This window comes from Diuraphis noxia, unplaced genomic scaffold (genome assembly GCF_037042655.1).
Source record: "Diuraphis noxia isolate RWA-SAM2 unplaced genomic scaffold, SU_Dnox_SAM2 contig0004, whole genome shotgun sequence".
Lineage (NCBI taxonomy): Eukaryota > Metazoa > Arthropoda > Insecta > Hemiptera > Aphididae > Diuraphis > Diuraphis noxia.
Window position 1 is genome coordinate 67346002 of NW_028301714.1, and position 17748 is coordinate 67363749.

The window sequence follows — 17748 nt, forward strand, 5'->3', positions numbered from 1 at the left end:
ATCAAGTATAGGAAGTGATAAAATAAATATATATGATGTAAATTTAGTTTCTACAGTTATTCGTTTTTGAATGATAATACAAAATAATGATATTTGTAGTATTGGTACTTACAAAAGATATCGAATTGAGATCGAATTTTGTTAAAATTTGAGATTCAAACGTTCATAAAATTTAATTAGACTTTTCAGAAGAATTTTTCATTTGATAAAAGTAGACAAACTTATATGAAGAATCTTGTGTTGAATTTTCAAATATAAAAATATAAAAAGATAAATTTTTATGAATTTCCAACTCAAAATAATTTTGCACATTTTCGTGATATTTAGTATTTTGTCAATATTTAAACTTAAAATGTTAATAAAAAAAAATTGTGAATAACTTGAGCCTGAAAAATATGACCATTTGCTGTTTTTGTAGGCTTTAGTAGGCATGTAATTGCATGGTAGTAGACGGTTGGGTTTTGAACACGTGTGTGACAAAAATTTGTCACTAAGATTCCAGTTACTTACCTCTCATCTACCTGGAAACTAGTGGCACCTGATAGTGCTTACTCTCAGATCGTCTTTCACGATTACTGGCAATACCACGCTAAGCTACTAAAATACTTATTATAATATATTATAGTTTACAATATAAATAATAAGAAAGTAGTTTTTTCTTATTTATTTATATTTACTATTTGTAAATTTCATGATTTAATGACAAGTACGAACAAAACCAAAAAAGCAGTTAATTTTTGGCTTGTAACGTGAGAACAATTTGTCATCCCTGTGCCTTAAACATTGATTGAATATGATTGAACAGATAAAATATAGTAATAGATAAACGTTTACGTTTTACGTTAATTCCCTATAATACCACTATAACTTAAAATTTTCATTCAATGCAGAGTTCAGTAAATAATACCTTATACAATAATTATAAAAATCTTTATCATTTAAATAGTATAATATAAATATTTTAAAACATGAAATAAGTAAATCAGTAAACATATTTTTTCTTTTGGTTTTTACGTGATGAACTTATTCAATTTATTAAACAATCCTGTAATCATTATTTTTCATTATAAACTTTTTTCAAGGCTTGGGGCTTAACATAAATTATTAATATATCCCATATGAAATTAACTAAAAGATTTTCTCATTACTCAAAATGGCTACGAGTCATCACTGCTCTTATACCGAAAATACGCCAATTAATTAAGTATACCTAAATGACATTTTATAGAATATGCCATAACGATAAAATTAAATTGTTCTTATTAATTAACAATTAATTTTAAATGATGGGAAGCTTTTTATTTTTATTTCTGTAATCGTGTTTTAAACTAAATTGTTTTTCAAACTGAGTTTTTAAGTTATTGAATCAAATTTAGGATGTAAAAAATGTTTAAAGGTAAAATAGAAATTTACAAGTACTTAATATAACTAGAAAAAAATAAAATGGTGAAAAACGAAGTAGTTTTATGCATACCTATCAGTTTTTCACTAAATTGATGCGATATTGTGACAAATTGGTTACCTGTTTCTTGCTGTAATGTTTAATAATATAAAATATAAAGAAAAATGCTAGATCTATAATTGATTGCATTCAAAAAATGAATTCTAATTTTTTTTTTATACACGTGTTTGATAATTTGAATAATATTTAATTGATGCTAATATTATTATGAATTATAAAATATTCTATACAATTTATATTTTTATATTCGTTAACTGCTTATATTTTATCATTTCCTGGAACATTTTAGATTATAGAAATATCAAAGTTATACAATTACCACATCAACAAAATTCAATAAATGTGTAAAACAAATTAAATTGAAACCATAAATTACGCAACAAAAAATAAGTACACTGGTATTCCTAATTTGAATAGTTTTTTTTAAATTCTTCGGATTCAATACTGTTATTTTTAATTTCTTTTATCAGATCTGTTAGCAAGGGCTGTAAATTTAATATTACAAAAAGTCCAAAATAAAATCAGAACTATAAAAAGTAACTACTTAGTAGGTACGTACAAAACTTTTATTCTTATTTTTATAAGAATCATAATTTGTTGTTGGGTACAATTTTTGAATTAACTTAGACAATTTTAAACTAACTATTTAAAAAAAAAAATTTCGTTTGTACGAAAAATACAATTTCCACATAAATAATTCAAGAATCATAGAATATGTAGTTTCAAATATGTATTACAAATTGAAATATGAAGAAACTGCAGGCTTAAATATAACTTCTGATGGGATCATGATTAGGTTCAACCGAAACGATAATTTATATCATAATACTAACTGAAATCTACCAAACAAAATACGTTAGTCTAAATAAATGATACTTCAATGTAAATAATTTTACTGAGAATAAACATAAAATTTCATTAACAAGGTATAACAAAAAATCTAAGTGAGATGGCCAAATATATTAAATACGATCCCAAACCTAATTTTTTTGAATTCATATCCTTATAAAAATAAATAAGTGGGATAATAGAGAGATATGAGTAAGAGTTTAAAAAACCCAAACAACTTTTCACCAGAGCTTAGAATCTCTTAAAATCCAAGCTTCTCAGAGTGCTAACAAATTCATTTTTGATTTATAAAAATGTATTTATTGTAAATTTTAAAGATTTTACTTTTAATATAAAATACCTACTCTATTTATTTTATTTGACTGTTGTATTCTGTATATTTATTTATTGATAGGCTGGCAAATTAGCTTAATTATAAATAGAATAAATTACAAACACATTACCCAAAAATTATTTTCTCACTAAAATTCCGTAATTTACTGTACAATTTTAATTAACTATATCAGATATGAAATCGAATTTAGCATAAACATTTCAAAAGAAATAAACAATAACTATTTCATATTTCACTACAACGCACTTACCTCTTCAAAAGAGTATTCTAGTACTGATGATTTCATAAACTTGTTGCTGGTTTGAGTTAATGCTGAATACGGATGATATTGAGTTTCAGAAAGATAGGTTTTGGCTTTACGGTTCCAATTATTACACTCAGCAACAGTGTTCTCTGTCATACTATATCCTGGTGACAAAATAAACAATGTTAGCTTCATAAATACATTATACTTTTAGCAATAATTTTTGTTACTTGGAGAACATCTACAAAGACCATGGCCAGAACAATAGCTAGAGCTAGAACTTCTTTTAGCCATAGCAGCTAGTTGTTCTTCTTGGTCCACAGCCGCTTTGATGACGGCCTCTAGGTGTTGATCAGAAAGTGATCGAGTTTTACATTTACTTTTGTACAATACTAATAGAACCATCATTAAAAAAAATCCTCCTAAAGTGGATGCGATCCTAATCTGAAAAAGAAATATAGTCACACATATATATTACAAAATGTGTACAAATGAATATCTAATAATTATTTATATTTATTTTTTAAATTCTTTACTCCAGTCATCACGTCGTAAGTGTTATAAAATTCGGCTCTAATAATTTGTCTTTTAATCATGATGTCTGATTCAGTAGCATTTATGCAGTTATCGACGCTATCTCCCATCGCTTGGGGGCTGTACCCCAAACTGACATACAATTACTTTCATGTCATTCCTCTTGACGTCTCTGCAAAAAGTATATACACATATATAAATAGGTATCCTAAAACTGTATGACTTAATTATTCTATTAAACCAAATAGAAAATAATTAAAATATTTTTATACCATGTTCATGTCATAAACGACACATAAAGACAAAATAAAGAAAGATTAATACATTTTTTGAGTAAGGGTAGTTATTTTTAGTGGTGTCATACACATTTTTTCATGAGACATAAAACGATAGACCTATATATTATAATATAATAATCAATACCTAAAGGTTCGCTTCAGTCGTAAAATAAATAAAAGTCATTACATGGGTTCCCGCTATTTAGAAAAAAAAACAAGGGATACAAATGCATACGAGGGCCTCCCACAAATTACACCAATGTCCTATAATTATTTAATTAGTTAAACTATGGTTTACCATTTATTTACGATGAATAATAAAATATCTTTATACAACATGTTTTAGATTTTGCACGGAGAGATAGATTTATTTATTTCAGAAAACGATTATAATCACATGAAATAAAATTTTATAAAATATAACATAAAACTACTGATAGACAATTTATTTTTTATGAATATTTTGTAAAAATCAATGTCGGACTAAAAATTATCAAAGTTATGCCAGTTAAAGAACAAATAGACATTTTCTACAAAAGTTGTTGACAAATTATTCTACAAATATGATTCGCTATATTATATCTCTACACCAATACATTTTAAGTGAGATAGATATAAATATTTCTTTTACATTCAAAATAATATAACAGCAAGTATTACAAAAAAATAACGATGTTATCCAACAACAATATTCTTATAATAATTGTTAGATTCTGAGAGCAATGAAATTATATTTTTAATTTAAATAATAATATTATAAATTATTTATACTTTGATATTTTTTTTAAACTTATACTTAATCTAAAATATCATTAGACATAGTTTTCTTAATTCAAACTAAAACTTACTCTTACATAGGTACAGCTAGTTAATTAAAAATATTAAATTTTACATCTTTCTCTAAAATCATTAATAGTAAAATAGTGTTAGTTTTAATAAATACTAATTTTCCATCCACTTTTTATTATTCGTTTATAGGTTTGATTTTTGTATGATTTATAAACCGTTTTTAGATAATATCTTAAATTACTATTTATCCCTACAATCAACTTAAATATCGAAGAATAGAATACTTAGGTAATAAAACGTAACTTGGCATGTTTAAAAACAAACACGACAACAACAATAGGTATCATACAGGTACATGTGGTTACATTACGATCCTATTTTTCTGCTATATTATATACTCACCAATTATAAGTTTAATTTAGTTCACTCAATGCTCTTACTATATACTACGAGTATCTGTTCCAGACTCATCCCAGAAGTTGAGCCACCTATCAGCTGTTTAATTTGTATGGTTTGATACGTCATCACTCAATGCACAGTTAACACACATGTACATATTGTTTCAATCATGATTTTTTAGTCCCGTTGTATACACTGAGTGCCAAATTATTGTTGATTGATAATCACATACATTGTGTGTCAATTATGGTTTGAGAATTCGAAATTATGTTGAATGGAAAAATATTCCAATTTCCAACATTCGCCGATATTGAAGCTCCAAAATGAAAAAATAATTATAAAAATATTTGGTCAACGTTGTTGAATGAAAGTCCAACCAAATTTCATGACACTTTAAAATATTATTCTTCAACGGGTGTCACACGGTTTAGTTTTTGAGAATCAAAATTTGCACGTTATAGTTTCGAAAAGTTTGATACACATTTTGTCTGAGAAGAAACAATCTTATGAAATGTACATCGTCAAATATTATAGGTACCTATTACAGTTTTTATGCACTCCGTTCGCACAATAAATTATAATTAAAACATTAGAAAGTAGATTACTCATTATTCTATCTATATGAGTAAATTACTCAAATAAAGGTTAATTCACAATCGCTAAGGAAGTCAAACCATTCTCAAAAAAAATGTATCTAAGAAAAATAAAGGGTTCGAGCTATTTAGTAACTAATCAATTCACCATATACATTATACATTTATCTATTTTTGTCGTGATTTTTAAAGCCCAATTAAATATAATTACTTCAAATTAATTTTCTACTTCTATTTCCATTGAAGTGGTCTATGCAGCATTGCAGCTATAAATTCGGTGATTGCATGTGCAAGCTGGGGAATTTTCAGTTAAATACAGTTAAGAATTAAGTATATATCAAGTCATATATTTATACTTATATCAAATATTTTTATCGTATGCGAGCAATGCTTATAGTTTTAATATTTCAATAAATACGCATTTCGATATTTTTATCTAAAATTACATTTTTATTAGATATTATATTAATGGTAAAAAACTTCAGGAAAATAATTGAATTATGAAAAAATCATGTTAGGTACTTAAATTGTATCTATGGCAAATTAACGAAAGACAAGGTAAAGTCCCTCAGACTGTGGAGAGGTAAAAAATGTTGCTTTTATTCTCATTTACCCTAATACAGTAAAACCTCCTTTAACGGACACCTCTCAATAGCGGACACCTCCAATTAACGGACTGAATTTTGGGAACGGTGAAATGTGTACTCACTATATTTCCCCTGTTAATAGCGGACACCTCCAAATAGCGGACGACGTTTAAACGACTGAGAGTGTCCGGTATTTAGAGGTTTCACTGTATGTTATAATTATATTTTACTATAGTATATTAATATAATAATATGTTATAAACTCTAAAACATTTTCTCATCATCTATTATCGTTATATATGTGATAGATATAAAGATCAAGGACAATACTATACAATAGACAATAGTTAGAGCTGTAGAATGTACAATTGATGATACGCACTGAAATACCTTTGGTACTGACACTTATTAAAAGATCTGTAAATAATAAATTTATCATTTATCTACCGAATTATTTTATTTGAGATACTATTTATATGATAGATAACGATGAATTATTTTAGCTGTTATACATTATTATGAATTTTTATTTTTCTGTAAATAATTTTATATCACGCAAATACTATACAGCATTTCCATTTAAAATGCTATATGTTGGGATGGATATTATGACGTTCATCATTATTGTTACTTATTATACTTGATGCTCAAAATTAAAAAACCTTTCTCGACATGTTTTCCGCGTTCACTGCGGTTTTGTGTTTTTTTTTTTTGTGTTTTTTTCAAAATAACGAATAAAATATAGGCCATATCCGCTGTATTTTCGCAATATTGATCTTTCCGGTAAAAAGGCACTGTGAACCAACTTCATTCGAATACTGCGGGTACTTCATCACTTCCGCACTTACCATCGCTATCGCGCCACCCAGCCAACACAATTATGTGACACACGAGCGCAATCTCGGTATCTGGAACAAAGCCTTCGGACATTTAATGAACGTCAACTGACAAACATATAATTTGTCAAACCGAAATGCCGGATATTTAACGCCTAAACAGATGTCTACGTATAAATGCATTACGGGGGTTAAGAGTTGGGTAAAATACTTCAGTAGTACTTAACTACCTAACCTACGAAGGCTGTCGTATGTTGTAATCCCATTTTATCAAATTTTCGCTGGTCAAATTTAATAACGTTTTCAATTCAATAATTATTTAATATTAGCGCAATATATTTATAAACGTCAACATTTATTATGCAATGGCTTAACTCTTAAATTTAGCTTATTGGAATTTTGTTCGATGAATACGGCAATTCAAGATGAATATAATTCAATTTATGTTCGACACAAATTAAATAGGTAAATAGTTTACTTTTAATATTCTATGTATCCGTTACATTTACAATAACTTTCAGTTACATATGATAAGACAATACGTTTAACTTGTTATTTGAGTATTTTACTATACAGTATAAAATCAATTAGGCGTAGATATGCAAAATATTATACAGTTGATAATAATGAAGAGTAAAATACTTGATGAAATGATGACCTTTTTGTTTTCGTTAGCAATTTCATTAGATTACAGGACTTGCGAGTTTTGGTTCTTATTATTTGATGCAGTTAGTAAATTAATTTTACAATACGTTTAATACCCAGTTAAATTCAATCTTAAAATACTAACATAATAATGGTCAATTTGTGATTGCTAACGATTACATACGACTGGAAAACAACTAAAATAATAAATATGACCATAAACATAGTAATTCTCGAGTGTGATTTATTGGATATTATGTTGTTGTTTGTTGAATGACAAATTAACCATGATTGTGCACATGACATTATTATGTGTTTTTGTGTTTATAATGCAGACTTGAAATGTAAGTGCAAAAAAACGAGGAAATTCACCTCTGCTATATAATAAGTTTTAAATGTATCTCGTCCTTAGGTGGGCTACTGTAATAGATGTGTTAAATTTGAATTCAACGATACATCACTATAAATTAAAAAAAAAAAAGATTGGTTATATATTTGCCAAAACATGATATATCATATTATAAATAGAAAAAATTAGTCATTATTATTATTATAGGTTATAAGTCAATACCAACAACGTAATGTAAGACGGTATGAATAGTTTAAAATTAGTTAAATATTTTGAAATGCCATTGTGTATATAAAATAATAGTTGTTTATAAAATACCAAAATGTTTTAAGTCCCTGCAGTAAAGTAATTCAAGTATCTATACAATATAATACACCTACAACTCAAGTATAAGCGGAAATAAAATTAAAGATACAAACCTGGTGCATCTATTATGCACCACGAGATCGGCAGGATATTTAAATCAATGATCTTATCTAAAAACCTAGACACGAATACACCACGCTTTTTATGTGACCTGCAGTGATTTATGGCTGTGAAAAGTGTACGTAACATTTAAGATTTATATGTAGAACAAAATAAATTCAAGATTTTTGAATGAAAAATGCTGAAAAAATTTTTTGGATCATAGATATATGAAACGCTGGGTGGATTGAGGACATATAAAAGGTAAACTTAAATGATCTGGGCTCACGCGATGATAGGTAAGCACTTTAGACATATATGGAGCAAGCAAGTACTACAGAAAGAAAAACACCTCTGATACGGACTGCGTTCTACATGTCATCAGACTTGTCATAGAATAGAGCAAATTTTAATGAAATACCTATATGTTTATCAATATGGTATTGAGGACTGAAACTAGGAAGAAGAAGAAGAAAAATGGTAATAGGCACACAATTCTGGTTGAACTTGAAAATTAAATAATTATAGGTATAATAACATATATATACGTAATACAAATTTAAAGTAAATTTGCTGATTCAATTAAATTCTAAACGACAGATATATTATTAATAATACACAAACAATAAACATATTGTGCAGATAAAAGTCTATGGTTTGATCGTTGACTTTAGTTGTTCATAATGTTGTCGTAATACACAGTCTTTTTAAACAGTAATTGGGACCTATAAGTACATGTATATAAATATATAACTATATTTAAAAATCACATACTTTACGAGTGTCAAATAATTTTAAGCTAACATTTCGTAAGCCATTTACGCTTTTCACACTCTTAATCTCTTTCAGTTCTAAAACTATGCACAATAATTTGACATAAGGTAAACGGGCAATGCGCAAACGGTGCACAACCCAAAAATCGAAGGATGCGCAACTGTCTTACGAAAAAGGTCAAAATGAACAATAGTGATGCGCAAACGATGTACGGCTGGGGAGATGTGAAAGTTTTAAAATGGCTAAAACTGAGAAGGGACTTGCACCTTTACAATGTCAATTGAGTTTTGTGAATTCATTTATCCATATATACATTTTATTGTACCTTTCTCATTCTTCGTAGCTTGGGCCATCAGACTATATTTGCACTGTTAAACGGATAATATAAATATATAATAATATATGAAACTACGGAAAACAATTATTTGGATTGTAATAATCCGGAAAGTGGTAAACTGTACAATGTAATGTACATTCCCGGGCCGTAAATATCCGGGTAATATAAATACCTATGAAGAATGTCACATGGCCCAATATCTATAAGAATCCGGATAATTAAAAAAAACTATACTAGTGCTCTAGTTCAATCTTAGATTTAAAATGTATAATGCAAAGAACAATCCTGTACAATATTGTAAGCTATTGAGTTTAAGCATATTATTATACTTGTATTAATAATTAATATAAAAGTAAGTAAATCTTTCATAGATTATAATAATAATTGTAATATTGTTTTATTTTGTTCATATTTACAAAAAAAATGAATGTATATAAATGTATATTAATATATATTATTATATTATTATTATATAAATATATAAATGCATAAAAAATAAATTGTTAAGATTTTATTAATTATTTTTAATATATTGTGATCTATAAATTTTTTATATTGGTTTTATAAATATAGTATTTACTACATTAATTAAATTACAGAGCATAATGCCTATTATTGTTACAAAAACTGTCCACGTGACTGTCCGAGTTCTGCACACATAATTTTCAGTGAATTGTATTTCTCTTTAATTATTATTGTATTGATTTTCTCGTATCCCGATCAATGAAAGCCCGACGAGGAGAAAAAGAAACCCTCCTTTGATATTTTTAATCAAAAGCATAATACTACGCATTGGGTATAGGATATATAGGTTATGCAGTACTATATATTCTGTAAAAGGACCCAAATATACAGGCTTGAAGGTCCTTTTATTCTTAGAGAGCATTCGAGTTCTATAAAAAAAAAATGAATATTGATAAGTTTAAAATTTTATTTTTAAAAGCCTACTCTGAAAATGGCATTTAAAAAATTATAGACAAGTTTATTTTAATTTTTTTATTTTATAATCAAAGTGTCAATAGAAAGGTGATTTAAAATATAGTTAATTAGAATTTTTTTAAATGTACAAAAAAAAAATTAATATGTTGATGAAAATAAATTGTAATTTTTTATGGCATTTCGCTTTAAAATAAAAGAATATATTATTTAGTTTATTGTTAGATACTCAAATGTACAACAAAAAAGCTATGTTTTCATGTTTGTAACTTATAGAATCGAAAAGTCGAAAACCGCATGGCCAAATTTAACCGAAAGTTTCAAAGATTGTTTTTAAATATATCAAGAAAGTTTAGATAGTAGTTTGAACCCCATTAAAAAAATATGCCATGTTGTTGATCCAATGTATTACAGGTGGATTGCCCATTTCGGTTGAATATTAGTTCACAAGATAGGTATACCAATAAAAGTTTTCCCGCAAATTGAGGTACCCTATAACCCTAATGCCACACCGATACGATGCAATATTTTATTTTTGTTTAATTTTTTTACGGTTATAGTGGGATATTGCAATTAGAATTTTTATATTATTGTCTGTCTAAATATTAAATTATAAAAATTATATAGTTTGATAAAGTATGCAAGGAGTTAGATGTTAATTATTCATAATTTAGTTCATGTAAAAAAAATAAAATGAAAAAAAAAATACCATAGGTCAGAAATTTCACCTATACACTTTCTAATTCAATTATTGAAAGTTATTATTCAAAACCTAAAAATATATTAATATTTTTCATTTATATTGTATTTTATAATGTAGAAGTGTAATAGTATATTTAAATCTTATTCATGTTAATGTATAAAATAACCTTTGAAATTAAATTTATTCTCAAACAAGTGATGTGCACATAACTAAAATAGGAACATCCCTATTACCTATGTATATAACTAAATGGTCTAAATATATACAACATACAATTTGTATAATTTTATAATAAATAGTAACAGTAACTACCGACCGAGGCAAAATATTTCAATTAAAATCGTGTTACTATTTCTCATGTGGTGTTGGGCATCGTCGCCTTCGGTGAGGCGATGGTTTGCCATAGTGTTGTCCGGTGGAGAGGCAAACAAAGATTAAAGGACGGACGACGTCGGACACCGCACGGGAATAATGATGACGTAAGATTATTGGTAAGATAGGTGTGACGATTGGCCGGTAGGGGAAGAATTAAAATAATAATTAATTGATAGTGACTCAGTGCCGCCGGTCACGTCCGAACTACGTATACTATGTATATATAGGCATCGGCGACAGTGTGTGTGTTTAAATATTACAATATCGGTGTTTTTCGTGGTGGCGATGCCCGCAGGACGAAGAACATTATCGCGTTGTACTTTCAACAGTGATGGTGGTTCTTGAATTGTTGACCGTTACAGTGTGTAAACAATAGGTAGGCCAGGTAGGGGACAAATTCCTATAGAAACGTAGGAGAAAGTCAGCCCTTTATAGAAGTAGTTTATTGCAGTATATGTAAAGTACAAAAAATATGAAAAAATAAATATATTATGTTATAAAAACTTAAATGATTTTGGATTAAGACTTCGTTGAATAAAATACAGTTTTGGCGTGATAATAAATTGTCAAAAAAATAGACTAATTGATCTAAATAAACATTTTTATAATCAAAATTATTCTAAAAACTATATTAAATTTATGAATTGGTTAATTTGAATTTTTTTTTAGAGCAAAAGTCATTACATTTGTCAGGTATTTCTACTACAGCCTGTATATATGAATAAGTTTTAATTGTTAATGTAAAATTATAACAGTAGGTACATTCAACATTTGTATAAAGAATTTGAATTTTCGCTATTTTTTTATGTTTTTATTACTGTAAAATTATAAAATTAAAACTGAAATTAAACCACTGTAAATGTTGTGATATACTATAATTTAAATTATTGGGATTAAAATGTGATATTATTTATCATATAATCGTACCATAAATATATAAAAAAAAAAAACAATATATTTAATATAATATTAATTGCACGTTAGGAATTGGTTTGTTAGTTTCACGTTTCGACATGTCAGATTTGTGTGTAATATTTTTCTCGTGCAATACTGCCATTTTATAATATTATAATATTTATAATAAACGAGCCCGTCACGCAATTCCCGTACAGAAAAACTCGTAATTTGATATTTTTACAGACTATATCGGAAAAGTTTCACAAGTCTGTCTAATGGTTATAGGTAAAAAAAAAATGTATGTATAAATAATCATATACACACACTCTTAATACATAATATATATTGTACAATATTACACTGTATATATTCAGAACAGATGGAACCTATCAAACAGTCGTTTATCTGGCCTGTACGCTCGGTTAACGCTTAATATGTACGCGTGGATCGTATATTAATAAAATAGATTGACAGTAACGTCCTGTTCTGTGGTACGTTGGCAGATGAGATATTGATCCGAAAACGGTATGGTACCTCTCTAGACCCCCCAACCATGCCCGCTCCATGTGAATCCATGACTCGGGGCCGCAATCCTCAACCACCCCCGTCGGCCTACCCGTCGACTCCGTACCATAATTGTTGTATATTACATATATACAGGTTAGGTACGCCGGTACATCTACTTTGGCAATATTAACTGTTATTAATGTAAAATATATAGCCACAATATTAATAACTGTCCTCGAAGAATAAAATAACGTTGTTATCTTATTATCAACGATATTAATGATGATCGTGGGTACAACTTTGTGAATGATAAATGATATTAAATAAGTAACAACAATACAGTTGAATTCATATATTATGTATTATTATAAAATATAAATTCGTAGGTATCTGTATTGGAAAATATAATAACTGACGTCGTGTGTCGATTAAAATATACTTAGATTTATAATAAGTATTATTTTATTATATTATGGATAGATTCAGTGGTATAGATTTATGCACGAAATTAAATGTCCAGTGACAATTTTCTACAAATTAACGAGTAAATATATACTTCCACGAAGAAATACGTTTGCTTGTAGTATTTTAATTTTTTCAGTCATAGGTACCTGTAAATATTTTTAACACCTTTAAAAAAAAAAAAAAACGTTATAAAAGAAGTTAAACAAATAGGAAAAAACCTTCATTCAACACTGGCGTATTATGCAAATATTCTGACCCTTAATAAATTTCCTTCTTGTTTTTTATAAGGTAGTAACTAGTAAGTAGTAAACAACCATTTTACCCTCTATGATTTTTCAGTAAATACAGTTAGACTAAACCAATCGTTCATTACGAAAAATTCGATACTATAGGAAATATAATTCCTTGTCCCACAAATCATAATTCTTGAATCCTATATTACGATGATAATAATAATAATTTAAATAAATTCGAATTTAGATGTACCTACGTGATTATGTTATCGATCATTTTTTTGTTTGTGCATTACTAGAAACATAGAAATAATAAGTTTTTTTATTTTTTTTTTTTAAGAACTTTCAGTATAACAAATAATACGTTAAACTACAAAAAAAAACTTAATAATAAACAATTTTAATATTGAGTATATTGCCGTCGTTACCGATCTGTACAACCATCACCTACAGTTGAACATAATTATATTATAACGATTTATGAATTATGACCCACCCACAGCACTGATAGTAATTATTAAAATGCTCTACTACGTGGTGTTGATAAAATTCCTGTAAAATTTCGTGTGATATTTCTTGTATGTGAACGTCACCTGTCCCGGCTGTCCCACTCCACTCGCTCACTATGTAGGTATATACCGTGATGACACTTATATACGCAACGCACTCATATATTACCGGATGAACATATGATGTACAAACAGTTTAGCGAAATGATGTTACTTTTTCTTTCGATTGTCATCGATTTCCTCGTAACGCGATATACTGCGATTTGCTCGTTGGTTTTTTTATTTCAATACTCGTACCATATATAGTACAGCTTCTGTTTTCAATACAAATACACCCGTCGTTGTGGTTTCCGTTCATCTTCATATAATTATCCGTATAAAAATAATAATATTCATTGTAAATTAATTATACCCGGGCTATACTGGTTGGGTAAAAATCAAATTTTTATGAGATAGTTAACCGACTTAAGTTAAGTATAATGTCTTTTATATAATTTTAAAATTTTAATGAGTTAACAATTTAAAACTATGCGATGGCTATAATATATCCAAAGAATAGTCTAAATAATGCGGCTGTATAGGTAACATGAAAAATGAACGTGCAGAAAGTTAAATAAATATGTATGTATATAAAGAATATATATTTACGTATTCGAGAAATGTGATGTAAATAGATTTGGACATGCGAAAATTACCAGACAGCTAAATGCAACGAATAAACATCAATAGTTGAGATGAGTACATTCTACAGAAGTTAATAGAAAACATAAAGACTTAGTAGAGCTATACTTTCAGACGTTTGAGATGATCACAAAAATAGGCTAATCGAAGTTTATTTTATGGGTATAATTTCACACGATTCCTGATTTAATGTGTAGCATTTTGAAGTACATTAAGTAATTGATTTCGAGTAATTTATATTAATTTTAATTTATAACTATAGATATTAATCATCGGTGATATTTATTTTCTTTTACACATTTATGCTTATTTATTAAATATTTCGGATGTGTAATAAATTGTATTCAAATAAAATTATGTTTAACAAAACATTTTTTGTTTTTTTTATATACTTCATTCACTCATTTAAAAACTTTTATATTACATTCCCATTCGCCGTGTGAACTATCCGGATGTATGATTCTCCAACATCCGTACAATTCAAAATAACGATTGAAATTTCAATCGTACCTGCAGTATTTGTGTTGAATTATCACATTTTCCATGGCCAATATTTGACTGATTACTTTTATTAGATTTTATAACTTACAATTTACCTTCAATAAAAAGTATATTAGACGCATATCAAAAATACTTATGCACTTTTGGTAGAATATGTATAAGCACCAACATCTCCCTTTCAAACTCGCTAAGCTTATGATTTACAAACACATATTATTATTATGAACGTTTAAAGTGTACCTTTCTATTTCTATAAAAATGTTATTGAGTTAAGTTTTTTTTTATTATATGCTGCTTCCGTTGTTTACATTCATAGCAATTAAACAACGTTTAAAAATCACACCTATGGCGTATATAAAGTTAAAAGTATTTGGTTATATATATATATACATATATATGGATAGTGATTGATGAATACATATATTCACCAATCACTAGCCATTATCTAAATAGGATTTAAATGACATAATATTATCGAATCACCTGTCCGGTAATACGTCTATATTTTTTATAATAAAAATATATTGTGACTCACGAATTATGGTGGAGCAGATAAAACAAAAACCGATAGCATAAATATAATCGATGTAATAAACAATGAACATAGAGTTTTACACAATAAAATAAAATAAAAAAATACATAAAAATACGTTTTTAACATCAAACTATATACTTATTATTATTAATTACATACGGTATTTTATTCAGTTATACATATTATTATAACTGTAATTAATTATATAATTTGACCGTAACAAAATATATATTTTTTATTGTACAATATAATAATATTACCATCCATATATTTATTTCATATAAGTATGATGGTTTTAGTTTACGTCTCAACCTGTGCAGTGGCGTATTTGATTTAGTTGTATGTGGATGGGGCAAACTAAAATATTATTGTACACAAGCTTAAATTATACTCCATTTATTTTTTTAAATTAACTGTTTTTTATTTATTTTATATTATTGCGTCTAATGCCACTTGCTAGATTTCTGGTGGCATATTTAATCTTGCTTGTACTGCTTTATCCGTATTAAAACCATTAATTATTTAAGTGTCATGGGGGAAGATCGCTCCCCTCAAATACGCCACTGACCTCAACACATTGTTAGATTTATCTCATACATTGCATTTGATATTCTGACTGTAGAACTTACAACGGATTTTTTATGGGTAATTAATTGCATCGTGTGGCATCATAAGCATTACATTTTTGGCACGGAATTCGACCAAATATGAGTATAACGTATTATAGGTAGTTACTCGTATTAGAATACAGTCAAATAATAGGATCGACGAATAACTCGTAGGTACTCACTTTTCTTGTACAGCAGACGAGTTGACGAGAACGACATCGTAACGGGTAACGGCGGTACGGTACGATCATTGCTGTCCGTGTCGCGATGCTGCGGGTGTTCCGACGGCGGCGCGCATGTTTCGAACGGCCGGCAAGCAACGATGACGATGTACCAGTACGACGCGACCCGTTTGCTCGGCGGAATTTATCGCTTAACAGGACGTGCAGGCTGTCGTCGCGGCGGCGGCGGCGGCGGCGTTCGGCTGTCTTTTTGCTCCGGCGGCGGGTCAGCGCTTCGTCACAGACTTGCGTTCAGCGGGCGCGTAAGTCGTGGCGGCGACCGCGACGGACTGGTGTTGCACACGCGTCGTACGCGGCGACGGCGATGGAGGCGATGGAGGCGGCGGCGGCGGCGGCGGCGTCAACTCCGAACGACATCTGTACCCGAACGCGAGAGGCCCACACTGAACGGCCCCGCTTTGAATCCGACGAGCGTGTTAACAACAAAAACGGGATGATCAATATTTCTGCCCCTATTGGCGCGCGCGGCGAATACGTCACGCGCGCCCCGCGGCCGCCGGGAAGAAAAACAAATAATTTACTCGCCGTACGGCGGCCGCACGACACGATAAACGGTAAATTTTTATCTAATTTTTCGTCCGATCGAGACGTGATTTTTGCACCGTCGATTTATCCCCCGGCCACAGGGCAAAGGTTAACGATTGATTTCCCGCCACCCACTCGCACCGCCACCAAACCCGGCATACAGGGTGACTCGCCAAACATCTTATTATACGACCAAACGCACTTAACTCTTTTTCGTCACTTAACCTCTAGATTATATTGTCAGTTGATATTTTTAATTTTTTTAAAATTTTCATGTACCTATATCTGAATCCGAACGAGTGACTTTCGAGTCATTAAATTGCCACTGAGCGAACAATATTAAGCATAATGATAGTAATATTATTGCAGAAGGTCGACTATTTTGATGTTATGTTTGCATGGTACCTTATTTAATGATGATTTAAAAATTATAGCAATCAATATTAGAGTGTATTGTAAAATTGTGTTTTAGATAGGCAGGTACTAGACTATATTTTTGTTTGTATTTTTTTTTCTTCTTAGTTTAGAACCTTCAGCGATAGCTATTACAGTTCAAAGACTATATTTTGTTTTTCACATTTTAAAATTTATACATAATTAATGATCGTTGTCCTGT

The 17748-nt window shown here is 28.9% G+C and overlaps 1 protein-coding gene across 1 annotated transcript in view; it reads right to left on the bottom strand.

Annotated features, from left to right (window-relative positions):
• Positions 1 to 16987, bottom strand: part of LOC107170518 (uncharacterized) — a 37715-nt gene extending 20728 nt beyond the window's left edge. Inside the window, exons 1-4 of the mRNA XM_089226026.1 lie at positions 16548 to 16987; positions 3426 to 3595; positions 3120 to 3333; positions 2896 to 3053 (exon numbers count right to left, since the gene is read on the bottom strand). Coding sequence (XP_089082152.1) covers positions 2896 to 3053; positions 3120 to 3333; positions 3426 to 3533 — 480 coding nt within the window. The 5' untranslated portion in view covers positions 3534 to 3595; positions 16548 to 16987. The remainder of the gene's footprint in view (positions 1 to 2895; positions 3054 to 3119; positions 3334 to 3425; positions 3596 to 16547) is intronic.
• Positions 16988 to 17748: the final 761 nt, after the last annotated feature.